The 27,472-nt window shown below is 48.2% G+C and overlaps 1 protein-coding gene across 1 annotated transcript in view; it reads left to right on the plus strand.

Moving 5' to 3' along the window:
- Positions 1-466: 466 nt before the first annotated feature.
- The window catches only part of adcy5 (adenylate cyclase 5), a 136,698-nt gene continuing 109,692 nt past the window's right edge, over positions 467-27,472 (plus strand). Inside the window, exon 1 of the mRNA XM_039755216.1 lies at positions 467-2,749. Within this exon, the coding sequence (XP_039611150.1) occupies positions 1,832-2,749 (918 nt within the window). The 5' untranslated portion in view covers positions 467-1,831. The remainder of the gene's footprint in view (positions 2,750-27,472) is intronic.

The raw sequence follows: 27,472 nt of genomic DNA on the forward strand, positions 1-27,472 counted from the left end.
ATTTGGAAAATCCAAAGAAATGGAAGCAGTTGGAGCTCAAATGCTGTGAGTCGCCTCGAGGCGTCAGCCAAATATGTAAATAACAGTAATAATGATGTCCATATCTTAACGTTTCTTCCAGATCCCAGGAAGGGAATCCATACTGGACACTTAAGGGCTATCACGCGAGTTGCGTGTCGTGTCGTGTTGAGTGGACGGAGTGCACCCACTAGAGGTGAAGTGAGCGTTAAGAGCCCGCGCCCTACAGGGAATGATCGGGGTGTATCGATACCGGTGACCGCCCCACCCCCTTAATCGATCCGCCTCGGGGCGTTAATCGATTCCAGCTGTTCTAACACGTAACACCCGCCCCCACCTTCGCGCCTCTCAATCTCTCTATGTTTTTTTTTACCTCTCTCTCTCACTCCTACGGGGAGAACAATACTGACGGGCACGTACGCCAATGGAAGGCAAGCAATGAGAGACTTGGCCAATCCAAAACGCAGAACCTGCTCGTGTGGGCGGGGCCAGGACGAAAAGCGCGCAGGAATTGGCGGTCCAGAGATGACCAGCCGTGTGGAGTCAATGGAGCGCTGGGACGCGTCGGCGGCGGTGTAGTAGTAAGCGTTGCACGGGGGACGCGGCTGGTACGTTCGCTGCAGTTGTGTTATCCTTTGGCGGCGTTGGCAGTGCAGCGACGGTTGAGGTAGATTGGCGGCCGCGGCGCGTGTGTGTGTGTGAGAGAGCGCCGTATCGAGGAGCAGCAGTCACAGCAGCAGCAGCAGCAGCACCAGTACCAGTTACCCACCTCGGCGTGTCCGCAGCTTTTTTGAACGGCAGCACAGGCGCCTTGGCGTTGCTTCATTTTGTTTTTTCATCGTAAGGGAGAACGTCCAGTTGTTTATGGTGGGAGTTCGAAGACGACCTGCACGCAGCAAGGAATAAAAGTAGCCGCAGCATGCCCACCGTCACGCCGAGGAGACTGAAATGCGGGCAGGTGCACCTGTCGTGACATTTGCGGAGAGGTGGCCACCACACGATGTGACGACGAGCCAGCAGCGGGCGACACTCGTGCCTTCAGCCGGCCTGGGCGGCGGGCTCGGGGCTTGATGGTTGTGGTGGAGGGTAACACGAAGACGGCGGCGGCGACGATGAGCATTGAGAGCTGCCGCTCGAAAGCGCCGCTTCAGTAGCTGGGCGTTTCATTTGATTTTTGCTTTCCCGAAGCCTCCCGTCATTGTCAGCCCTTCTGAATTCCGGAGCCCAAGCCAGCAGGGAGAGGTCCTGGCCGGGACGCCAGTCCGCCAGCGGGCGCCCACCGACACGCCGCGCCTACGAGCTTCACGGATAGGACGGCTGCTCGGTGCTGGGCGGATTCTTCTCGCTTCTTGTTCTTTCCTTTTCTTTTTTTTAATGATATTTGGATGTTTTATCTGTGGAGATCATATGACTTTAGGCACTGAAGCCCCCCATGGGGGAGGCTTGTGCTGTCCAAAGTGAGTTTCACCAAAGATGTCAAAGTGAAGAAGACTCCATTCTTCTTTCTTTCTTTCTTTTTTTTTTCTGATGAATAATCCATGTTTTGAAAGAACTGCGAGTGGGGGGCCGACCACAGACCGGACCCCCTGGATGATTTTTTACTTTTGGATGTGCCGCAGTGGAATGTTCAGGTTGGATTAAGTAATAATGTGTCTCCTTGAAACATTTTAAGTTTTTATTTTTTTTAAGGTACATTTCTTGAGTTGCAGTGCCGGGTGCTTCTGTCATGGGATTGCCTTCTCGTTGCACAAGTGGCTCTTTTGGGCTTGGATCTTGAGATTGTGCCTCTTTAGACTCCCTGCTTTTGCTCAGCATGTCCAGGTCAAACAGCGTAAGCCCCCCAGGGTTCAGTGCCCCGGGACCCCGAACCGGAACCGAGCACCGCTCGGCTTGGGATGAGTCCGAATCGAGAGCCAATGGCTACCCCTACACAGCAAAGTCGTCCACAAAGAAAAGCTCGAGGGCTAGCGGCAGATGGAGAGATGACGACGACTTTGAGAGACCGCCCGGCAAGACCCCGGCCATCAGTCGGGTGAGTTTTAGGTCCAAGTCTGCGTGGCAGGATCACGGCGAGGAGATCTGCATCAACAGCAGACCCAGTCCCAAGCATCCCGACGGAGAGGTGAGACCCCGATCGGTGGAGCTAGGGCTGGAGGAGCGAAGGGGGCGCTCCAAAGCCGACGAAGACCCGTCCGAGGTCAAATTTACCGTGGCGGATTGCTGCAACAGCATTATGCAGATCTTCAGGTCCAAGAAGTTCCAGTCCGAGAAGTTGGAGAGGTTGTACCAGCGTTACTTTTTCAGGCTCAATCAAAGCAGCTTGACCATGCTGATGGCCGTGCTGGTGCTGGTCTGTGTGGTCATGCTGGGCTTCCACTGCGCGGGTGGGGATTACAAAGTGCCCTATGTGGTGGTCTTCTCAGTGGCTATTTTGCTCATCATTCTTCTTATGATTATATGCAACAAGAATGGATTCCACCAGGACCACATGTGGATCGTGTGCTACCTTGTCATCTTGATCGTCTTTGTGGTGCAGATCGTTGGGGTTTTACTCGTGGAACCCAGAAGTGCCTCCGAGGGGATTTGGTGGACGGTGTTCTTCATTTATGTCATTTACACTCTGCTGCCGGTGAGGATGCGGGCCGCTGTCATTAGTGGAGTTGTTCTCTCGGCCATCCACGTCACCATTTCTTGGAAGTTAAATGAGACGGACAGCTACCTCTGGAAGCAGGTAAGCACTTTCTCCTCCTGCATGCCACCCTCCGCCCTGCTGGGGACCGCGCCGGACTTGGTGCGCAGTTGTCGAGACGCGGGCTCTGCGTTGTGTTGGCAGTCGGTGAACTCTGGCAGAAGATGCTGGCGCTTCCAGTTCGGCCAGCTCTCTGCTTGTTTACGGTAACCATGACGAGCGTCTGCTGTCGTCCTTAAAGGGGGGCAAATGTCAAGTGGCCGAGGGGCACGTCGGACCACTTCTCCGTGTTGACTGTCAAGCCTTAACAAGCTGCGGAGAGCGCTGGCTGGGGGTCTTTAAGTGGCCTGTTTATTTAATGGAGGGCTTTGTTTAGGAGGGACGTCTCCGTTTGTTTGGGCTCGAGTGGAGTTACACAAACCACAGCTGGTCCAGCCTTGTGGAGACGACCTGTTGAGCGGGCGCCAAGTTTCACTTCAGAGTAACCGGGGACTGCTGGGGGGCACACAGCACATGTCCATTGTTTCGTGGAGCCCACCCTCTTTGTGGTATTTTTGGGTGTCAGGCCGTGTTTCTCTTTATTAATAGAATCGCCGTTGCAAATCTCGGAGCGTGCGGTGGCGGCGGCGGTGGCACAAAGTCCTTCTCACTACTGTACCTCGAGGCTTTGGATGCAGTCGTTCAGTTGTTATGGAAACCACATTTCTATTTGACAATTAGCGGCGTTACGCCGACGAGCGCGCCTCCCTTTCCTGGCTGCAGTTTGTGGGGGTGGAAGGACTGGGAGAGCAGACACAGGCAGGCGCACGAGGAGATTTAAACGCACAGTAGTCGCATTGTGCCTCCTCCTCCTCCTCATCATCGTCGTCCTCCTCCTCCTCCTCGCTGTGCTTGGTTAGGAGAAGGTGGATTCTTGTAAACTCGCTTGTTCTCCCCGCTGGGCCGTGTGGCCCTCGAGTTCTCCTCTTGAGGTCACCCCCCGTTCTTGGCACCGTTTTCTGTCGACTCAGAACTGCTTAAGCCCTAAGGGTACGGGGGGGGCTGCGCTTCTCCTCTTCTGTTGATGCGAGTTACATAGCTAAAGGAATCGGGGGGCATTAGTTTAAGTGGCTACAGCGGGTCCCACTGCCCTCTGCTCATCTGTCACTTTGTGCTTCCCCCTGGTCTCGTTATTCGTAGCTTTGGACTGCTGGCTTGTCGTTGTCACGTGGAAGATCGTCAGTCAGTCATTTTCTACCCCGCTTAGTCCTGAGCAGGGTTGTGGGGGTCCACTGGAGCCTGTCCCAGCTCGCATAGGAGGCATGGCAGGAACAAACCCTGGACAGGACGCCAGTCCATCACAGTGCCAACACACCCTAACCACACACTAGGGCCAAACTCCAAGCCATTTCAGTATTTAAAGTAAAATTAAAATCTGGATGGACCAGAACTCTTTAAAACTCGGCAAAGCCCAGCTAACTGGCGCACAACTTGGCGATGATCTCTTCAGGCCTTCTTCGACTGCAAGGAGTCATGGAGTCATTTTTGGATTTCTCCTTTGCTTATTCTTCTTGCGTCCATCACATTAAGAAATCGCCTCCATAAAGTCTTCTGTGTTCGCCAATTCTCCTTTCATGATGTCCCTCATCGACTCCTGGCAGGTGCCCCTCAAGATGGTTCAAAATGCTGTTGCAAAAGTTCAGACTGGCAACAGCGGGCACATCCCCACCATCCTGCTGCGCCTTCACTGGCCTCCCTGTTAATAAACTGTAAAGCTCTGTAAATGGCCCTGCACCGGATTACACCTCCATGACCGCCTCCATCATTGGGCCCACAGAGGTCTGCCGATTGGGACCAAAGTAACCTGCGCTCTGAGTGGCCGAGCCTTTGGGTTCAGCATTGGATTCATAAAAGCAGTGTTCATGCCACCTGTTGGAATGATGTATGCATTACATATGCCATTGGAAATGAAATTTGTAAAAGCTGAGTTAATGTTTGTGATGCACCATCTGTTGGAATGAAAGATGCAATGCCTGTTATGACAAAATAAAATCCAATACATGGTGCGCTACAAATGTTACAACTACGTTGATTACTTTGATTCCAACCTGCCTTAAGACTAATTTTTACTTCTGCATCGCACTTACGTAGCCTGACTCCTCAAAAATGTGGCTATGCCTCACATCACCACGCACCCTACACGGACCCCTCCAACGCCGACTGGCCAGTTTGATAACTACGTACTGTATTTCATGAAGTGTATTTTCTGTTTGCCGCCTCCTTTTCTGACGTAAACACCGAGCAGGTTGGGAAAAGCAAATGTAGACGTTGATATGACATCTCATCACAATCTGTGAAGGAATACAAAGAGTAAAGTCCGCTGTGCCTGTGGCGTATCTACGGGGTAGCCTGACATGCACCTCCCTCCTCAACAATGTGACTACACCTCGCGTGTCGGCACACCCCTGGCACACCCCTGGCAGACCCCTGGCAGACTTGTGTATAACAGGCTTGTGGAGGAGACGCCGCACAATGAGGTTCAGGTAATCAATCACTCGTGTGTCTGTCACGGTGTTGCTGATCAATTCAGATATTACTATCCCTAATGTGAGGGGGCTAAGGCAAACTGAGATCCTAAAGGGCAGGTTTTCATTCCAGCCCGTGCTGTGCTGCTAATGGAGCCGACATCTTTGACTTGCTTTGTAAGATTCACAGATCGGAAGTCCCCCCCTTCTGCAGGCCTGCCATTTTAACTCCGTCCAGTTTCTTGGTGTTAATGCTGGGGCGTCAAACTCGCATCCAGCCCTTGGGCCCTTCTAAAGCGGACAGCTTCGTCGGTATTCGAGACATGTTTCGCGCAGCTGTGGTGACCTTCATTTTTCTCGGAGTCCCTTTTAACGTGTCTTCCATGTGTAGAGTTTAGCATTTATGCCTGGCACTCACGCTTACAGTATGGGCATGGCGACTGACTTGGAGTTAGAATGGGAACGGGCTGCTGGTGGAGACCAGAGAAGGACCAGTGACATGAAGGTGACACGCCAGGCCTGCCTTAAAGGACTTTAGCATGATGGCAGAGATGTGCCAGTCGCATGTGCCCCTGCCACTGCTCCACTAACTGTTTATGCTCCACAGATGTCGGGGGCTGGCCTGGTGCCCTTCTGCGCCTTCCCTCTTTTTTGTATGTGGATAGAAGTCGCTTGCGCATTTCCTCGTGTGATAATTGTGACTGCTGTGCGTCTCTGAACATTTACATCCATTTTTTAATGCGCTCGAGTGCCCTGTGACGGTGATGCATGCCAATTCAGGTCTAAACGGAAGGACTCTCCTCGCCTAGTGTGACTTTCCCCCCCTCCTCAGTCCTGCTGTGGTGACCTGAAGTGACCGTAATGATCAGGAGACAAAACGTAGTCTCGGAACAACACAGAATTGTAAGCGAAAGTCTCAAGTTCTATTTAAAACTTGAGGCACTGAAACGAGGGCAGAGCTTTAAATACAGGGAGTTATCAACAGAAAATCACAAACTGACGCAGGGGGATTATCTGTAAACTCAAAAGAGGACATGGCCGCCAGTCTCTAGACGTGTCACACTGATGACATCAGATGTCACCACGACCTCGGCAGCTGGACTTCAGAATTGCCGGTGCCCATATGTATAGAGCACGGTGTTGTCTCAGATGTCGCCTCATAATTCATTTTTTCTTGTAGGTTGTGGCCTGCTTTTTGTCATTTGTGTCGGTCTCTTCAATTGTTTCTGCCAGTTTGTCGTCCCTTTTCACAGAGCTGTGGCACATAAATGGTGAAAAGGCGAGGCCTTTAAAAATGACCCACAAAATGCAAGGCAGAATCTTAACTGGACTGCCCCAAAAAGAGGTCTCCACCCCGGGAAGCCTGACCCTAGGAAATTGGGAGGGCTCAGGCCTGTCCAGGCCTCAACATGGGGAATCGGTTTTTATAGTTCAAATTATCTCAAAATGTTTCTCACCCGAGGGGCTGTCCTGTCCTGTTTTATTGACTTCCAGCATCTCGTCCATCTCCGTCCCAGGCTGGACTTTGTGTCTGTTGGGTTTACGGCAGGTTTGGTTTGCATTGTGTGGTGGTTGGGTGGTTGTTTGGGTTCACAGTTTTGTATGGCAGAGGGACAAGAGAGGGCAACTTTTTTTGTGCATATATTTGTCTGTTTTTCTTTATTTATGAGTTCATTGTATATTTTGGGGAAATTTCTGTGAGCTATGTTTTATATATTTTGTATACTCACTTTCTAGTATATTCACCTTTCACCGTTTGATTTTGTGATTTATGGTCGCCCCTTTGGGTCTGGCAGAGAGCTGCCTGTCGGTGTCGTCTGTGGATGTATTCTGGGCATATAAAGGCCCTCCATAAATGTGAGTTTGATACCCTTGTGCCAGGCTGAGTCTTGTCAGTGCCCTCATTCTGCCACAGCAGACATTTTGCGAAGTTGTAGTTTTTTTTTCTTTTTCCTGAGAGTGCCATCCAAAAGTCTTGATTCCTGGAGCAGATGGGTACTTCTCACGTCTTCACTCTTTTCAGAGGATTACATTCGATAAAGTTAGCCAGTCACCTGTCGGCTCCTTTTGTGCCTCATTGTGGGGGGGGGGAAGAAAAGAAAAATGAAGGGTTGTGAGTCTTAAAAAAAGTGAATTTCTTCAAATGAAGACAAAAGAAGTCTGGGCCATTAGCAGAAGGGATTGGGTGCTAATGGAGAAAGAGGCCACAGCCCTCCAGGATCTGAGTTTAACCTTTCAGGACGTGCAGTGTGGCTGTGATGTCACTGTCACCACGCAATGGCAGTCATTTTTACCATAGATTGGCACAGAATGAGATGTGGCAGTTCAGGGCGTGGTGTGCAGATGGCTGCAGAATTGGCTCGGACACCCACAGGAGGCAGAAGGTGACAGGGTGAGGAACCTCCTCAGAACTGGCTGATGTGAAGAGTGGTGACCAGCAGGGCTTATTTTAAACGTATAGAAATGATATGGATAAGAATAGAAGTAACAAGCTGGTTACGTTTGCAGATGGTACCAAGTCAGATGGGTAGTCTGATAATAAAGAGCTGACAGGCTTGGGCAGATTTGTGGCTGATAAAGTTGAATGTCAGTAAATGTAAAGAGTTACACGTAGGAAGTAAAAATGTGAGGTCTGAATACACAATGGGTGGTCTGAAGATCAACAGGCCACTTTATGAGAAGGACTCAGGAGCTGTGGTGGGCTCAACTGGCGGCAGAGAGTGTTCAATACAATACAATACCATTTTATTATTGTGTAGCCCAAAATCACAGAAGTGGGCTTTAACAGGCCCTGCCGCTTGACGGCCTCGACTCTCTAAGAAGACAAGGGGATAAAAAAAATGGAAGAAACCTCAGGAAAGGCAGCTCAAAGGGAGACCCCTTTCCTGCTAGGTGGGCATGCAGTGGGCATCAAAAAAAAAAAACGGGGGTCAATACAGTACAATACAATACAATACACAGAACAGAACACAAGTAATCCTCAATACAATACAGAAGTACAATAGAAATATTACAAAGACAGAGCAGATTTCAACAGTGGATGATATCCCATAATAAGATTTGGATTTGTTCAGAGTCCTGGAGACCTCGGCCATCAAGCTGCCTCCCCCTATTGGCCATTCCACAGTTGAAACGGCGCTGGGCCAGCCAATCCGATGAAAGGTCCCCTCTACCTGACGATCCCTGCGATCCTCCATCAGAGGTGACTTTACCTTAGGCAGGCAAAACAGCTTGGCAGGTGGGTCGTGGCACCGAGTGGCACATTTGAGTACTGAGAAGAGAAACCGAATAGCTGAGGGTTAGTAACAAACTCTATCATGTGACTGATGTTTAAGTGCTAATGGATGACAACAGAGATGGAGTCTGCACAGTTAATCAGCAGCTCTAGTCAGGGTGTGCTAAACTGAAGTGGTGAGTCTTAAAAGCTGAGACCGAAGGGGCATCTCTTATAGTGGCAGGCAGACCACTCGTCAGTTTAGGGGGTCCTATAACTAAAAGCTCGACCTCCCATTCTTATTTTATTAATCCTGTGAATCCTAAGCAGACCACCATCTTGAGATCTTAATGTGCGCTCAGGTTTGTAAGTCATGATAAGTTCAGACCAGTAAGCCGGACCTCGGCCATTTAATGCTTTATATGTTAAGAGGAGGATTTTGAAATCTGCCCTAAACTTAACTGGGCGCCAGTGTAAGGACTTGAGGACTAGGGTTATGTGTTCGTATTTTCTTGTTCTTGTAGTAATTCTTGCAGCCGCATTTTGGATTAACTGGAAGCTGAATAAAGAACATCCAGTGAACACCACATTGCAGTTGTCAATCCTACCAGAAAGAAATGCAGGAGTTAATTCCCAGAAAGTCAATCCAGAAGCCATTAAGAAGGCTAACAGACTGTCAGGTTATATAGCGCCTTGATGTGTGGAGTACAAATCACAGGAGGTTCTGCTCAAGCTTTATAACACACTGGTGAGACCTCATCTGGAGTCCTGTGTACAGTCTGGGTCTCCATAAAGACACAACAACACAAGAGAAGGTCCGGAGGAGAGCAACTAGGCTGATTATGGGGGGCTACAGGGGATGAGTTATGAGGAAAGATGAAAAGAGCTGAGCCTTCACAGTGATGAAGAGGAGACCACCTGACTGACTGAAGTGTTTAAAATGATGGAGGGAGTTAGTCCAGTGGATTGAGAGGGTGACTTTAAAAGGAGTTCATCAAGAACACGGGGACACAGCCTTAGACCTGTGAAGGGTAAGTTTCACACACACATTAGGAAGGTTTTCTTCACACACAGAACCACAGACACTTGGACTAAGTGACCATGTAGTGTGGTGGTCAGTAGGATTTTAGGAATTTTCAAAACTCCACTTGATGTTTCTGCAGAAGGTGGATCGGACTGTCAAGCTTTGTTGGGCCAATTGGCCTGCTCTCATCCAGATTGCTGTAATGTCTTAAAAAATTAGAGATCGGCGCCTCTTCTGTGATTCCGCAATGTCATCGTCACCTCACAGCTCCACAGATGTTGTAGCTGTGCAACTCCCCGTGGGATGCGCCCTGGCCCAGCTTCACCTGAGCTTATTTATTTATTCTAGAAGGTTAACGGCCTTGTGATCTTTACTGAGATGTGAATCGGATGTGGCTGAAGCGACGGAGGACCTCCAGTAGTCTTTACTTTACGCCGCCTAACAAGTCCAGCCTGAAGAGGCCTAAGGAGAGAAATTTGGGGTCAGCTGGGGTTGTGAATTTCACCAGAACATCTCAATCAATCACGGCTGCCGTGTAAGGCAGAGCAGAGGCAATGACCGTAGCCGCGGTGAAGGGCGAAGTTCACACAGACGTTAGAAGGTTTTCACCCCACAGAGAAGGACACACACGTGTGGTGGACCTGCAAAGAAGCGTAAGCCTCAGGGCTGCCAATCCAGCACGCACACCAGAAGCGACTTTAGTCTGCGTTTCTTAAAACGTTTGGGTGTCTAGAGTATGAGAAGGGGGTTTTAAAAAGTAGTGTGATTTGAATTTTTTAATTATTGTATTTAAATGGTATTAAAGTATCAAAAACCAAATTTGTGGTGATTTGTTATGGACAACCCCATTGAAGAAGATACCAGTGCATGCCCAGAACTTGTTGCTGCTTGCGAAGGGACCCCCATAGCAGTTTAACTTTCCGGACCCCACAAATGTAGGTGTGCCACTTGGTGGACGGGGTTGGCGAGCTTTGTTGGGATGAATGGCCTCGGACTTGTCCTAACGTTGATAATGAGGCCGCTTATTGACTAGAATGGACTCGGAGCAGCTCCTCCTGATTCTGTCCTGGCGCAGTTCACCCCTGTAGACTCCTAAAGATAAGAATAAGAATGAGGGTTAATAATAATGATAATAATGATAAGAAGCAGCAGCAGCCCTCTTTTCAGGGTTGTATGAGGGTCTGCGACCGCTTTGGCAGGCAGATGAGTGCGTGTTGTGAATTTCAGGTAACGTCCTCGTGTTTTCTTCTTGCGTCTTACAGTTTAATCTTCTATCAGACTTTGACTTGCTGGGCCTCTGGCAGCCTCTCTTGTAGATGTGAAGGTAAGCTGCGTTTCTACACTTTTACATTTACTTTGACTGGTATTTTATGGCCCCCCCCATTTCTGTGTAGCTCTCGGTGCGCTGATTTATCCCAAAGATCAGACGAAAACCCCACCTAAACGCTGTTGTTGAACACCACTGCCAGAGAACCGAAATGGACTTGTTAGGCACTTGACGAAGGAGAAAGCTGAAAAGGACAAATTCCAAAGCCCAAAAGTGAATTTGAAATCCTAACGGCATAATCATGTGGAACACAAAGTGACTAATTACTCACAACGCCAGGCCCACAGAGCAGACGCAGAAGACTTGGGAGACGAGGGAAGTTTACACACACCGTGACACCGAGGGACAGCTGAGCTCGAGATTGTGCTGCCTCAGGTGGCCTCCGTATAATTAGCAGCACACCTGAGTAATTGAAAAAAGGAAAAATAATAAAGACGCCCAAAGGGACGCTGGGGGAACGAACGAACGGCAGCAGAGAGAGCAGAGCCGGCGCCGGAGCTCCAGGTCTGCTCGGTGCTCTCCTCTTACTGTATATGGAGCGCCGCAGATCATTGTGGCAGCAGGGGGACACGTAGAGTGACCCCCAGGATGTGGTACTTGGTCCATCACGCCAAGGAAATGTGCAATGGCGTTGTGTTTAGGAGAAAATCGGAAGGGACTGCTTTGTTCACACACCGCTTTGTACTGAGCGTCCTAAAGCAGCTCCACTAAAAGGGGAAACGCCATTAAAAAACCCCAGCTAGACACATAAAGGCCCACGTTGAATCTTTTTATGTATTTAAAAAAAAAAAAATGATCTGTAATATCGAGAAGTTCCAAGGTGCACAAAAGGCAAATAGGAGTTTCCTGCAAAGACGATCCAAAGAGAACAAAGTCCATGGTACAAAATCCAAGGTGGAGTCACAAACTGAACACCCGTCCAAAAGTCCAAGAAAAAACGTGAGTTCTTTGAGATGAACCGCAAGGGACTGTGGGATGGCCCCACCTTTATAGAGCTGAGGGCAGACCCTTAACAATGGGCAGATGGACCCCCAAAACACAGCATACGACGCACAGAATGCAGTAAACCTCTCTGTATGTAAAATCCAACCTCTGTCTGTCGGTCTGTCTGTCCACTTTTCACGAGTGAACTACTTCACGGATTTAGATCTGTTTTTTTTTTTTTCTTTCTATAATTTGCTTGAGCATTCCAGTTGATTTTGCGACTTCTGCCTTTGCGCTAAGAATCGGAGTTCACTTACAGTTCTGATTTATCCAAGAGACACACAGCGGGCCGCAGGGGTGGGGGATGAGTGACGTCAGGAGTGGGGAGCCGGGCAGGACCCTCCTCACTCACGCGCCCACCTCCGTTCGAATTGGCCACCTGTCGCCACATGTTGGAGCGCTTAGCTAGTGGTACCTGTTTGTTTATTGATCTTTAAAGTCTGTCCTCTTTCACTACTATGTGGGCGGAGCTGCAGGGGACGATTAGTAATAAATAAAACTAACATTAACATAAATTAAAGACTCAGGAGTGAACAAAGAGGACATAAAACAAGGATCTGAACCCCAGCAAGGGGGAAAAAAAACGAAAAAACAATCTTGTTATGCGTGTCGCGTAATCCACCCGTCAGTCGTATGCACAAAACGCATCCATTTTTTGGAGGAAAGTGGCCAGGATGAAAACCTGCTGCCACCGCGACCTTCCAGGGCCTGAGTTGATACCCCTGAGGCAGGAGGTGTCATGAACTTGGGGTCCTTTCGCATAAGAAGTCCCAAAGTGCCATCAAACCCTGGCTAGTAACGAGTGGGAAACATTAGAATCTTTTATCAGTAAGAAATGTATTCTATCAAAAATGTTCTGAAGCATTGGCTCCAGCAGACCCCCCGTGACCCAGTGGGTTGGATAACTGATGGATGTTCTGAAGCACAAGGGCACTCCATAGAGCACAGAAGGATTTGCCCAAAATGGCAGTTCTGCATCAAACGAAACCCCAATACGCAGTGTAAGAGCCATTTTCTTAGTTCTCTGAGATTCATAAATATCTTATTAGATGACAATGCGTAAACTATGGGAGGTTCCTAGAACCCCAAGTACAATTGTATTGGTATATTCCTGCCATTTCTAACAGCTCTGAGTAAACGTTATTCTTCAGTTAGTGACAGCCTTGCCGTGTGGAAGTCATACGGTTTTTAATCGCGATCGCGATCGATGGCCTACGAGCTCTTTGACTGTGTGAAGTAAAACTTGTTTAAGTGCTGTGCCGTACGCTTAATGCGTATAGAAGAAGACATTAAGAACCGTTAAGTATAGAAATAACTAAAGTTTCTCAAGATAAGCTAACTTTAGAGAAGATACATTTTTCCTTTTTTTTGCCTTGTATTCTGCGTGTGTAACTATTTTTTCTTTTATTCTTGTGTAGATTATTTGCTTATAACTTTCACTAAATATTTTAAAACAAACTTTTGGACTGTGAGATTTCTATCGACTCGCGTTTTACCCGTGCTTGTCAACACCTTATGCCTCGGCGGCTACACGCAGAATTAGATACTTTATTATCCCAAGAGGAAATTCCCATACTCCAGCAGCAGCAGCATACTGATAAAGAACAATATTAAATTAAAGAGTGATAACAATGAAGATGTAACAGACAGACAATAACTTTGTATAATGTTATGAAAACAAAAGAGCACAAAGGTCAAAAATCCAGAAAACCGGTGATCAAAAAAAGAAGAAATAAGTCGCCAATGCCAGCACATTCAATGAACCGCAGGGGACTTTGGGTTTTCCTCAGTCTTTATCAGATTGAGGGCAGTCCTTGGGCGGTGATGGGCAGGTGGCCTCAACCTCTACTAGGAGGACCTCCCAGAAAACACCTGGCACGTAGAAGAAAATACAAAAAACATGAAGAAATGAAGCGATCGACGATGTTGACGTAAAAAAAAGAAATAAACAGAACAGACATAAATGAGAAATTAGCACCCCTGCTTATGTGGGGACGGGACCCCGACTGGCACAGAACTTTTTACCCGTCAGTCTCTTGTGCCCTGCTCTTTTACCCAGCACTCCTGGCTGTAGAGAAACACCGTGGGCCTGGCAGGCAATGCTTCTCATGTTGAATGCCTGGTGGTCTTCGCCTGTCTCGGGCGGTATGAGTGCCCTTTGAATTCAATTGATTTTCACAGGCTGGCACAGGTGGCGCTCTACCACTGTTAGTCACGCACACTGCGCTGAAACGGACCTCGAATGTCGTGAAGAGTGTTAGTAGTGGGGTGTTGTACCGTGTCAGCCGTGATGGCGGCAGTGAGAAGTCCTCCTGAGTTTTAGGTGGCACTGCATGTTGCTTTGTGTAAAGTGGAAATTGAAGAAAATCAAACCAAATGTAAAGACGCTGCCCCTCAGTGGTGTGTGTTTGTTTATAGTACATTAAGAAAGAGATTTGTCGTGTCTTTCTATGAATGTCAAAAGCAGCGCCTTGGAGTTTCATCTGCATCGTTGTAATTATTTGAAATAGAAATCAAAAGGTGGCGAGCACAAGATGGACGCACTTGGCACCATTCCTCTGAATTCTTTACATGGCCTCTCTTTATAGCTGCAGTACGGCCACTAATAAGCATCACCTCGCTTATATCAGACGGCTTTGACTTTTTTGTATTTGCTTTTTCATGTCCGCCAGATGAAAATAAAACATACAAAGAAAACGACGTGACGGCAAAAATGAACACAGTCGAAAATGACGTTGCTGTATTTGTATAGGAAATCGTGAGGTGACGTACTTCATCTTTACTTCTACATCCTCTCGTGGAACACGTGTCACATCCGTCTCGCTACTTCATAACACCTTTATTATTTAGCGCCTTTCTTGTCTCTCACTAATTATGGCAACATGTCGATTAGCACAGTGTCCCTGGACTGCTGTGACCACGTGACCTCGGCACCGTTTAGATTGCACCTTTCACTTCGATATCTACGGCACAGGACCGACCTTGTCCACCTGCTAAGGAAGACGGGTACCAAGTATGAGGCCAGGTAGTTCTGCTCACTCATTGTGGCACCGGTGAGTGGTGATGATTAGCACCGGGCAGTAAGTCTGTACGGTAAGGACCCTCGACACCGTTGATATCGCACTTCTCATATCTGTCTGTCCGTCCGTCCCTGGTGAGTGGTGACGTGTTGATGATCTCGCGCGACTCACCCTGTAAGCCCACTATAGGACCCCTCTGTCTCTCTGCCACCTGACCTGTATGTCGCACCTCTCATAAGTGGCTATCATATAGCGCCTTACTAATACTAATCATGGCACTGGAGAGTGACGACATCATCGAGTTGCTCCATGTGACTGATTGCGAGGTCATTCATGTCAGGTAGAATGCCTAGAGGGGGGCTGGCCAGGCGGTCTCGTGACCTCGGACCCCCTGCAGATTTTTTTTTTTTTGTTAATTAGTGTTCCCTAATTTGATTTTCTTATTTATTTTGTCTTTTTTCTCTTTCTTCTTCATCCTGTAAAGCACTTTGAGCTCATCACTTGTATGAACATGTGCGACAGAAATAAATGTTGTTGTTGATGACACTAAGAACTTCGCCGGACTCTCCACACAGGACAACGAGGACGCCATACGTCTCTCGGAGTCGGACTTCCTCTGATGATCACAGTTCTGTCCGTCGGGGGGCTGCTTGACCATTAAATGCCCACCTTTGAGGCCCCCCGTATCCAAGCAGACAAAAAGACGACTTGAAATGAGCTAAAAACAAGAAAGCGCAGGTCTGCAGAGGAAGCACGAGAAGAGAGCTGAGCTCACTAACCCTAAACGCATCCCCTCGAGATTTGGCCTTGCACTTTCTTAACGGCGGATTTGGAAGATTTTGACGCCCTGTGCCCAGCACTGCAGTCAGGTAATGGTGAGAGGGAGTGAAAAGTAAACCAAACCTCTGGGGAGACCCAAGTGAAAACGGCTTAGAGACGAAAGGCGGCGAGGGGGTAAGAAACGGCGAAAAGGACTCCAGTAGCTGAAGTTTACGATGCACGACGGTCGGGAAGTGTGCCAAGTGTATCTCGTCAGAGACGTCCGAGAAGCTCGCCATAAATGCCAGCGACTGCCAGTTGGCTGACCAGAGCGTGACTGCTGTCTGTTCCTGTAAATCTAAAAATATAAGCCGTGGCGGGCAGTGCCGGGTCGTGAATTTTGATGGATACCTGCTGGTCGGTTAGTGGGGTGTAGGCGTCATGACCAGGGTTTTGTGTGGTGGTCTTAGTTGAATCTTCTTTAGGCCTTTTGTTAACGCTGTTACTGGTCATGTTTGCATTTCTTTTCTGTGTATGTTGCCTTAATTGCCAGGCGTAGGCCCTGTTCACACGAATGCATTTTCATGTAATAACGGATACATTTGTCTGAAGTTTGGTCCACACTACCCCATCATGTTCGAGCCCTGAGAATGAAGACTTTTAAAAGCGCTCTCCAGAGTCGGGTACGTAAGAAATAGCAGCGTCCGCGGTTTAGAGTGGATGGGCTACTTGAATGATGCTCCGATTGGTCCGTCCTTAATTCATGGATCCTGCTCACTCCAACGGCTCATTTTCTGATTGGTCCTCCATCACAGCAGACAAACACTTTCCATCATGGCGGGCGTATAAGAGTTGTCCTCAGTGGTGCTTCTTGTGCTGCTTACCCACGTGCGTTGGCGTAAAAGGCAAATTCTTTACTGGTCGCCGCTCCTGTGGCTGGCGGAGTTCCCACTGTAGTGAAGAATGCAGAGGCCGATGAAAATAACTCAATTGGCAGCCTCTCGGCGTCGTTTATCACTTAAACGTAACCTGCTCAGTGCGGAGGAGCGCATCGCATCCCTCGGCGCTTAATGGACGGGCGTAGAAAGCAGCCAAGCTCGCAATATGACGGGACAGAGAGACACGAAAGCACAATGTCGTCACGCAGAGGTTACGGTGCGCACACTTTGTTTATTTATTTATTTATTTGTTGAGTTTGCTTTACAAATGTTCTTTGGTATAAGATGCTGTGCTAAATAAGAACACCAGACATCATAAAGGTGTGGGGCAGCCACCCGTATAATGGGTGAGAGTCCAAAACAGAGCTGAGTGACTACAAGCAAGATGGCGGCTTTAAAGGCCCACACCGGAAGTGACATCGTCAAGGTGGGCGGAAACCAGGAAGTGACATCGTCAAGGTGGGACAGAACCGGACGTGACATCGTCAAGGTGGGACACAACCGGAAGTGACATCCTCAAGGTGGGCGGAAACCAGGAAGTGACATCATCAGGACCTGAATGTGATGCTATCGAAGGTGCCTGAACTGGAAGTGATGTCATCAGGACAGGAAGTGAGATCATCAAAGGCGCCGGAGCCTGGTGGGATTTCTGAAAGGGTCTGCAAGGAACTGAGAAAGACGTTCAGTGCACCGCCGTCCCCTGGTCTGATGTGGCATTATATGATAATTACTGAAGCCCTTTAGCTGCCTCCTGCGCGCATGTGTGTGACGCACTGCTGATTATCAATCATTTCGCAGACGAGCACCAAGCTAAGCACTTTTTACATTTTTTGAAGTGTTGCGTTAACATTTGCTTTGTTTATTTAATGACAAGATGGCCATCGCCAGGTCTGAAGATTGGCACATTAACGTGACTTGGGGTCAACGTTTCTCTTTTTTTTTCTAAGCTGTGAGCGCACTGCTTTCGGAGTTTGGCTGGCCGGCCGGCCTGCGCTGATGTCATTTTCAAAGCACACAGGAATTTGATTTTCACGAGGCTCTGAATTTTTCACTCTGCCGCTCCTTTGTTCAAATGAAGGCCAGCATCACGTGCGTTTTTGGACGTGTCGCTATGGACAGAGAGCTGTATGGAAACGACACGAAAGCTCCAGTGTGGACGAAGGTTGGTGTCTTTTAGAAACCCTTTTTTAAATGAAGGGCGTCCTCTTGATAAACGTTTTGCATGTCAATATTATTGTCTGTCGCTTATCTGTTCGTTGTTTTTGCCGTGTCCCCGTCTGCCTCCATATTGACTGTATAAACAAAGTCCTCACTACTACGTTTAGACAAAAACGATCTCCAGCCACATTAGTGTTACCGTTACTTACAAAGACTGAAACAACTGAAAACCCGTAGACACAGTGGGCATGCAGCGGAAAAATAGAAAATAGGGCTGGTAGTGACGCCGGCCATGGGGTTTATCATCAGTTGTAGTGACCAGAAGCAACTTGCCCTTCACACGCTTGTGCGTAACCGTCGAACATACGGGGAAGCAGCACAACAAACACCTTGGCAAGCAAGTCTTCTATGTCCGCCATGTTGGAATATGGTACACACGCCTGGCTTAGTGTCTGTAAGCGCACAGTGACAGGCCGTCAGTCCGGTGTGAACACTGCGACTGTCAAAGCACAGCAAGATGCCCGTCTGTATGCCAGCGGTTCACTTCTAGCACCTTTCATAACGGGCACAATTTCCACGTCCTTTACAAAGCATTCTGGGTAACAAGGTAAACGAGAGGAAATCACAAGACTTTGAGAGGAGCCTGGAAATGTTTGGTTTGAAACAAAAGCAGGGGCTGAATGTTTGACTGACAGTCGGTGTTATTAATTAGCAGCGAGCTGCAGGAATAAACTTGTAGGGAACGAAACGAGTGAACACGACGGGGACGGGGCGCTCCTGGGAAGAGAGTGTGCCAGGGCACCGAGGACTGCCCAGCCGAGGGATGCCAGTGTGTGAAGTAGGAGGGGAGCTGATGGGCAGTTTGTGCTTCTTTATAAAACCAGGCCTGATGTTCATAAGCCCCCTCCCAGTCGCGGACCCTTGATTGTGAGGAGTCGTTCAGCTCCAGAATGGATAACCGGGAGAAGCAAACGTGTGGCTAAACGTAGAGAGAGACAGAAAACGGGACAAAGCCAAGTTAGTCAAAAGGGCCAAACAAACGGAAGAAGCGCAAGTCAAGGGCTTGGAGGGGATTCAAAAAACGAAACGAAACTCGGCACTTGGCCTACTTGCTTAGAAACAAACTACTCGGACATCAAGGAAGGGAGACTAAAACATGGAAATGGCGCAGTCCGCTGGAGGTCCAATCAGGGCCTAGGAAAGGATCAGGAACCAGAAATTCATGACCACTGGCGTGTGGGAGGAGCTCTTAGAGGGCAGGACCACCAGTAAAGAATGAAATATTACAAATATGATCATGTTAACGGTCGGCAGACTTGAAATAGCAAAGAAACCGCACTCCACGTACCTGCTACATTACTGATCCCCATTTTTTTTTTTGGTAACGTTGACCCCTTGTATCCCATTAGGTTTCCACAGGCGCCTAGTTTAACTTGCTGGCAGAGGATCGGCCACCCGCCCAGGCTGTAACAGCGACTTCCTTACCTGCTGCCCGCACACACTTGTACTGAGGATCCGTTTGCCATCAGTAGCAGCTTTGGGAGGCGAAAAAGAAGAAAATATTCCAGATATGCACGTTGGTGTCACCGCTCTTAAGGGAACAATTGGAACGGTAAACGAATTCATAGTTGAAGTCGCACAGAACGTCGTCCTCCGTTGTAAGATCGAGTTGGTAAATTCGCCAGTGCGTTTCATTGGGACGTGTTCAGAATTTAAAACTGTACAGCGCAGTCTGTTTGAGATATTTCAGTGAACATTGTTGTGTCCTGACAAATTTTCTTGAAGGATAAGAGGGCCACATTTCAACAAAATCCTCCTCCTGGGTTGTTTCATGTGGACAGACAGACAGACAGACAGACAGACAGGAGCTACTGCAATAGGCGCCCCACACATTCTACAATATGTGAACGTCGTGCCTAAAGTGACCTGGCCATGCCGTATCCCAGTCTGCTGTCCCCAAACCTGCCCTTTTAGCGGACCCTTTGATAAGAAACAGGCCAGTGTGCACAAAGGGGTGGAGTCTGTTGGCTGGTAAAGGCATGAGCCGCGTTTCACGATTCCTTATGTGCAGCTGAAGTGGAGGAGGCAGCGGTTCACACAAACACTCGAGTAGGCCAGTGGCGTTAAGCGCATGCCATTATTGGGGTACGTGAGTCAGTCGAAATGCACCGACTTGATGTAAATGCTAATATAAAATGCTAAAAGCTTCCAAATTCACTAACACTAATTCAGTTAAACTATTTCTTCTTACGGCCTTTTGGTAAAATATTTTTTATATAATATTATATATAATATCTTTTTTTTTAACTGTGTAAGAATTATTTCATAAATAATATAAAGAGCCACAGCGGCATCACTACAGCCTGTTACCCCAAACTCCAGCAGGTTAGGATGCTCAGCCTGGCAGTGATGAAGGGCGTTCGGTCTCTTATGTTGGGGTAATAAATACCCGACCTGTAATTACATACAGAGGAGTCGATGGCGTTGTGTCCCGACGCCCCAGCCCTGGTTGAACCTGTTCACAGTCGGGGGCCCTGGTGGGCAGTGAATGGGTCAGAAGTCTGTGAGGTCACGGCGTGTGTCACAACTGAACTGCGCCCATCGCCGGCACCTCTGCTGATGTCCACTTGTTCTTGTTTCTGAGTCGCCTGACTTGTTCTTTATTAGTGACAATGTGGTCAAAAAGAAAACCGAGAACTTGCTGAGTGAGGGCGTAGCATCACATTTCCTTTTGTCACAGGGTGTCTGTTCTCGCTTCCCAAAACTGCCTTGCGTTTGACTTACAGTCGAGTACATGAGCCGGGGTTTTAAAACATCTTCCCACGTGTGCACCGATGATATCGGCACTTGGCTTTTAATGGCTGCTTGTCTTCCAGCCGTCGTCCTGCTGGTTTTCTGAACTGGCTTTTGTCGAGAGAGCAGGTTTACCTTTGCATTTACTCACTTAGCAGGCACGTTTAACATTTAAGAGGTCAACGTAATCGAGTAAGCATTCAGCAGTCTGAGGACAAGTGTGACAGGACAGGGGTACAAAATTGACCTTCACATGTGAAGCGCTCAGAGCCAAAACAGGACACCACGAGACCTGATAGTTCAAGAACCTGTCAAAGCCCCCGAAATTCACCAACGCTTCACTGACCCACTGAGGGCATCAGTGGGCAGCTTATTCCACCATGCAAAAGAGAATCTGGACTGTGATTTGATGCCACCTCTCAGCTGACGTCATGCATCAGTGGGCCTGAGTGGGTGAGATGGAGCACAGGAGCTCATGAGTGTACACAGGTGCTGACCCACTGACTGGTCAACTCTGTAGGCCATGAAGGATGTGAACTGAAGGGAGCCATTGGAGTGTCCTGAGAGGAGGAGGAGGAGGAGGAGGAGGAGGAGAGAGACGTGTGCCCGTCTCAGCTGATTGAGCGCCAGAGGTGCTGCTGCATTTCAAATCCAGTGGCTGCAGTGGCTTGGCAGAACATGTCGATACTCCTACCAGTAGGGCGTTGCAGTGGTCCAGATGTGACTGGACCAGGAATTGTGCTGCATGCCCTGTGAGATGTGACCTGATGTTCTACAGTGAGAAACGAGAGGTGGGGTGGTCAGTGAAGGACGGCTGGTCATCAATCATACGGTAGTATATAATACTAGCCAACCCGCGGCGTACCATACGCCGCATAGTCAGGCCGGTTTTTTAATGATTTTTAAGCACGGGGAGAAAATTAACATTTGAAAAATCGGTAATGTAATAAATCAGAAAGAAAAGCAACATTGGAACCATGCACGGAACGAACCAACACACAATCGTCTGAAGTGACTGAAAAGTGCCGGACCGCCATCGCTCATGTGCCCACCTCCAACTCGTCACTCGAGTCGTCGTCGTCTTTGCTCAGTCCAGATGCACCTGTGACTCACGTAGACTTTCCGTGTTCCTACAGGAGCATCTAAGAAGACGCACGTTTGTCACGGATGGGAATCGCTGTATGTAGCATGTAAAACCGTCTGCTAAGGTGCACGCGGTGGTGCGTCGTAACCGAAAACTCGGTTTTTAAAGACTACTCACTTCATTGTGTTTTAACAATACAATACAATACAGTTTATTTGTTGTGTAGCCCAAAATCACACAGGAAGTGCTGCAGTGGGCTTTAACAGGCCCTGCCTCTTGACAGCCCCCCAGCCTCGACTCTCTGAGAAGACAAGGAAAAACTCCAATAAAAAAAAAAAAAAATGGAAGAAACCTCGGGAAAGGCAGTTCAAAGAGAGACCCCTTACCAGTTAGGTTGGGCGTGCAGTGGGTGTCAAAAGAAGGGGGTCAATACAATACAATACAATACACAGAACAGAACAGATCCTTAATACAGCATAAAAATAAAGATTTTAGAAGTACGGAGCACAATTTAACAGTAGATGATATCCCATAATAAGAGTTGGATATTTTTAGAGTCCTAGGGACCTCATCCATCAAGCTGCCTCCCCATTTTAACCTCCGTTGTAAAGGATTGTTTTAAGGATCCCATGGGATACCCCTCGCTAACCGTTTTACACGCTGCATACGGCGACTCACCTCCGCGAGAAACACGCCTCGATGAACAGTCAACGGGGCTCGGAGGTGCCAGGAGTTGGTGGGCGTGGCTCCTTCCTGCGTGCGCCATAGGTGTCTGTCTTGTCGGCGGCTCAGTGAATCCACGCTTTCCATGGGTGTCTTGCCTTAGTGAATTATATATAGATAGATAGATAGATATACAGTGTGTATATATGTGTGTGTGTGTGTGTACAGATAGATAGATAGATAGATAGATATAGCATGTTGAGGATACTTTTTATTTTATGCGTCTTGTTTTTGTATTTTCTGTTCTGTTTGCACTGAATATGCCTGACAATAAACGGTCGCCCACAGCCATGCCAGGTGCACTTCACAGGAGGTCATCCTCCTGAAGCTAAGCGTTTTCTGGCCTGGCCAGCATGCGGATGGGAGACCATCTAGGAAAAGTGTGGGCTGCTAGAAGAGGAGTGGGCGAGGCGGCAAGGGGCCGCTTACCCTCCGTGGTCTGTGTGTGGATCCCAAAGCCCCAGTGCTGTGCCAGGGACTCCGTGATGTAAAGTCGAGGTCCTGATTCTCTGTGGGCATCCTTTGTAAATTTGGCCAAACTAAATTGGCCACTACATCCTGGTCATTCTGGCGCCCTAATCATTCCCTTTATCTCTGATTGGCTGACCGTCTCTCGCCTCTTTACCACCCAAACAGCTCATGTGTGGTGAACGTCTTTGCTCACAAATGGCTGCCTTCACATCAGCCGGGTGGATGCTGCACGTTGGAGGTGATGCTCCAGAGTCCCCACTGTCTATGTAATGCACTTTGAGTAGCGAGAAAGGCACTATATTAATGTAGTGACACCGTCCTCCTCACTGTAACGGGATTGCTAACAACTCGAACGAAACCCGTGCCAGATCAAGTGTAGCTGAAAACTGTGGATTAAATGTGATTCATACGTGAAAGAAATGGGCTTTGTGAGTCTGATGGGCCGACTTTAATCCCCAAGCCAGAGCCAGAAGTTTAATGATATATTGTAAATTATAAAATGTTGCAACTTTATTCTCATCTATAAATTACAAGACACCCCCCAATCCTCTGATCCAGAGACCACCGCGTGCTTCGGTGCTCCAGCTAATTATCTTTAATAGGAGGCTCAGGTCAGTTTAGTGATCATTCCACACCATGGAAGACCCCTGCCAGGTGTCAAGTGTCCTCCACTTGTTTGTCATACCCCGCATCACTGGAGGCGCGCCACTTCATTGTGACATATAAGAGGGAATCTCCTTAGATAGCGTGGCCTTTGGCGCAGTGTGCGACTGTGGGCAGACAGCTTCAAGTAACGGGCTCCTTCGCTAGTCCCCCCACTTGAGGTGACACATAAGGCCTTGAACTGAACGAGTTATCCCAAACCAAGATCCATCCCTTCCTGCTTCCCAAAAGAACTTTTCCATCCTTTGCATTCCTGCTATGTTGATGACCCTTTCCTGCGATTGTTAAAGGTGTCGATATGCGGGCATCATCTGTACCACTCCATCCTTGGTCCAAATACCTCGCAATTAAAGCTGAAAGCATTAGAAGTCGGGCAGACCTCCGGCAGAGGAGCCATGCCATGGTGCATTAGAGATGGAGGCTGTGTGCCAACTGAAACGACCCAACGGGTTTCCCTACAACCAGAATGCTAACCCACATTGGGTGGCTTGTTGGCTGCGTGGGCCGAGTGGATCTGTTTATTTTGATTATTTCATTTGCTTTAGTCAAATAACTAGCAGTAAGTGCCAACTGAGTGACTGACTGAGGCTCCAGATGGAGTCCTGGCGATGAACGCCTTAGCCATACAAGGCCAGTGTGGTCAGTGTCTTCGGTACAGTTCCTAAATATTTACAATATTCTCCATTAGATGACTGCTGTATAAAACTGGCAAAATTCTTAAAATCCATTTTAATGCTTTTTTGATGATGTTAGCTTTGAGCAAAACACAACCCACTCCAACGTGCTAAATCCAAGTTAGGGTAGCCAGGTGCCGGCGCATATCGCGGTAGATGTGAATAAGATGGCAGGCCCTTGAAAGGCTGACTCAAGCACCCGCTCCCACTCGGAATACACAATTTGGAGTAGTGAGCCGAAAAAAGGGAGCACCAGGAAACACAAAGAGCAGGCGTTAGGATTGTGTCTTTGACGTTCTTTTGTCTTCTCTTTTCACCACAAAGCGTCAGGGTACCACCCTGATGACTCCGTATTATTGAAATAAGAAAGCAACAAGTCGTGTCCTTTCAGGCAGGAGCTCAAAATGGCTGAACTTCGGTCATGTGGGTTCCAGACGGGAAGGGACAGATGACAGAAGTGATGGCAATAGTTGAATGACCATCAGTCTTCTGTTCTGCCGAGGAGGAAGAGACAAGGCATTCGAACACTGCGCCAACCCGTGGTTGTGATGCCAAGTGATGCACTTGGCATGTGTGTTGCTGTCACGTGATTTTTTTCCACAGTGTTTTTGCTCGGCATCAGTGGAGTGCAAAAGCAGCGAGGCAAAGGCGGGACTTTGTTCTTCTAGCCAGTGGGAGTGGTCAGTGCTAAGAAGCCACACCTCCTTCCCCTCCTCCAAATGGGAACGCACATACTTTACTCCATGACTCTGAACTTACTACAAGTACGGCTTTTTTACATTCTGGCTTTTGAAGTATTTGCCTTTGTTCCTGGTTTTTGAGGCACCTTCCGCAGGTTTGGCTTTGTGTCCCGATGTTAATTACAAGCAGGAAGTTTAGAAAGGACTAAATACAGAACGAGTGTGCAGAACGTAAATGAATTGGATGACGTCTGTCCATGAATTAACTCTTGAACTCTGGCCAGTTGACAATGGAGGAGAGGAAAACAAAAAGTCAGTTGGCAACGTCAGTGGGGAAAAATGAACCTCGGGCCTTTCAGCGGTCAGTCAGAGCAGAGAAAGTCAGACGCAGTCAGGGTCCTGGAGACCTCAGCCCCCCCCTGCTGGTCATTCTACAGGATCAGTCTGGGCTGTGCTGGTCAATCTGATGACCAAACTTTCCATGGGATGATTCCAGTGCGCCTTTATCTAAGATGACTTTTTACGTGGGCAGGAGAAGAGCCTGGCAGCACTGCCCTAATAGTCACAACAGAATGCAGAGAAGGGAAATCGAACAGAGGAGGGGTATTGCCGCTTTGTAAATATTGTATGACCAGTCGGCAGCTCTAGTCAGGGTATGCCAGGCTACAGTCGCGAGTCTTCAGCCTGGTTTAAAAGCTGAGGCTGAAGGGGCATCTCTTATTGTAGCAGGCAGACCACTCCATAGTTTAGGGGGTCCTGTAAGTAAAAGCTCGACCTCCCACTAGTAGTTTACTAATCATATTATAAGTGGGCTGACATCTTGGGATCTCGGTGTGCACTCCGCTGAGTAAGTGATGATCAGTTCAGATAAGTAAGCAGGGCCTCAGCCATTTATGGCTTGATCTGTTTAAAGGAGGATTTTGAACCCCGGGTGCCAGTGTAATAGCTTGAGGATGGGAATTATGTGGCTGTGAGCGATTTGAACATCCAGGGAGTAACGCAAACGCGTTAGTAGATGCGTGAATTTGCATATTCAGAAAGTGTCATCATTTTGTAACATTTTTAAGATGGGGAAAAAAACAAATTCTCGATAATCTGCAAGTTGTGTGTTGGTGTCCGGAACACTTGTACCAGTTGTCACCATGGCAGTCAAATGTGGCCGACAAAGAATTTATCTGACACGTCTTCTCCGACCACAAGCTTTATGGTTTAGTCGCTTCCTTGATGTGTATTTTTGAACATTGTAATTTATTTTTTAATTTTGAAAGCCAGTCACCCAGTTTGGGCCTTAGTAGGCCAAAGCCTTCCCGTTGAGTTTTGGTGTCAGGCTGCCAGGGGTGAGGCCTATCTTTAGGCAGGCCGGCTGGCCAGTTTGTGGGTCTTTTTGGGGGCTTTTCACTGTTTTATCATAAAGGAGCAGGAGGTTAATTTTGTGTCTGCTTTTGCCCTTCTGACCCGACAGCTGACTTTCTCTTATTCAAGGTCTTTCACGTTGGGTTTCTGGTTTTCCGCAGAGTAGGCCGACTTACCTTCTGACCAGGCTCGGACAGTTTAGTGTAATCCAATGCAAACTGACCACCTCCAGCTTGTTTACAGCGTCTGATGTTTTCACACGTAGACGCCGAATGTCAAAAGTGAAAGCCACTATGTTTCATTTAACTGCCGAGAAATTCCCCAAGACCTTTCCTGTATCGATTCCGATGGCGTTTGTTTCATTTCATTCCTGGCGAGTTCATGGTGAATCTTTTTCTGCTTAGGCTAGAAGCCCTGAAAAGAGATTTTATTTTTTTTCTAACCACAATGAGCAGATCTTTTTTTCCTTGGTGATTAAAGTGGTAAAGCAGAGGACCGGCGTCTTCGCCAAGTGAGACCGTGGGCTGAGCAAACAGACTTCTGCTCGTCGGAGAGTGGCCCAGAAACTGCTTGACCAGTGCGACTCGTGAGTACGTCTAGAAGTTTCTCGACATTCTGTTCACGTTTCTTTTACAAAATGAGCGAGCGTTTCCATACAAGGAAGGCTTTAGTGTGTTCCCGCTCACTCCTGGCCGACTTAACGCTAACGTGAACACGACGATGGAAGACTGCACTTCGACTGAGCAAACTCTGAATGTTTAGAGTTAATTACTGGAGGAGGACGGAGCCAAATGGTGCTGCTGACGCCTTATAGCTGTGCTCTCCGGGGATGGCACTGCCCGCTTGTCCTCGGTGAGGACTGCCTGGGGGGCTTTTCCACTTGCCGCTCTGGTGGTCCTCCAGAGTTGTGACTGAGTCTAAATCGGTGCAGTGTGTGTGTGTGCCCCATAGCGGACTGGCACTACCCTAGGTTTTGTTTGCCATTTTGCAGTCATAGCTACTTGGGTACAAGCTTTCCCTGTTGGCACAGTAATGGACTGGGCTGGTCTGAGAATGTCTGAATATACGAGGGGAAGTTTAGAAAGTTGGATTTATTTAGAAATGGAACGAACCTTCACAAAACTGATGCTGTCATTTCTCAATGTCGTCCCCACCCTTCTCAATGTAGTCACTTGCGCCACCTGCCTGGCAGTGCCAGGATTCCAGCAGAATAAAAGGTTTTGTCTCGTCCTCACCAACCACTCGTGCAGCGCTTTCTTCACGTCATCATCCATCTTGAATCGACATCCACGCAGTTGTGTTTTTAGCGGTCCACAAAGGTGGAAATCACACGGTGCCAAATCTGGCGAATAAGGAGGATGTGGCGAAACCTCAAACTTCAGTTTCTCCAGACAAG

This window comes from Polypterus senegalus, chromosome 6 (assembly GCF_016835505.1).
Source record: "Polypterus senegalus isolate Bchr_013 chromosome 6, ASM1683550v1, whole genome shotgun sequence".
Lineage (NCBI taxonomy): Eukaryota > Metazoa > Chordata > Cladistia > Polypteriformes > Polypteridae > Polypterus > Polypterus senegalus.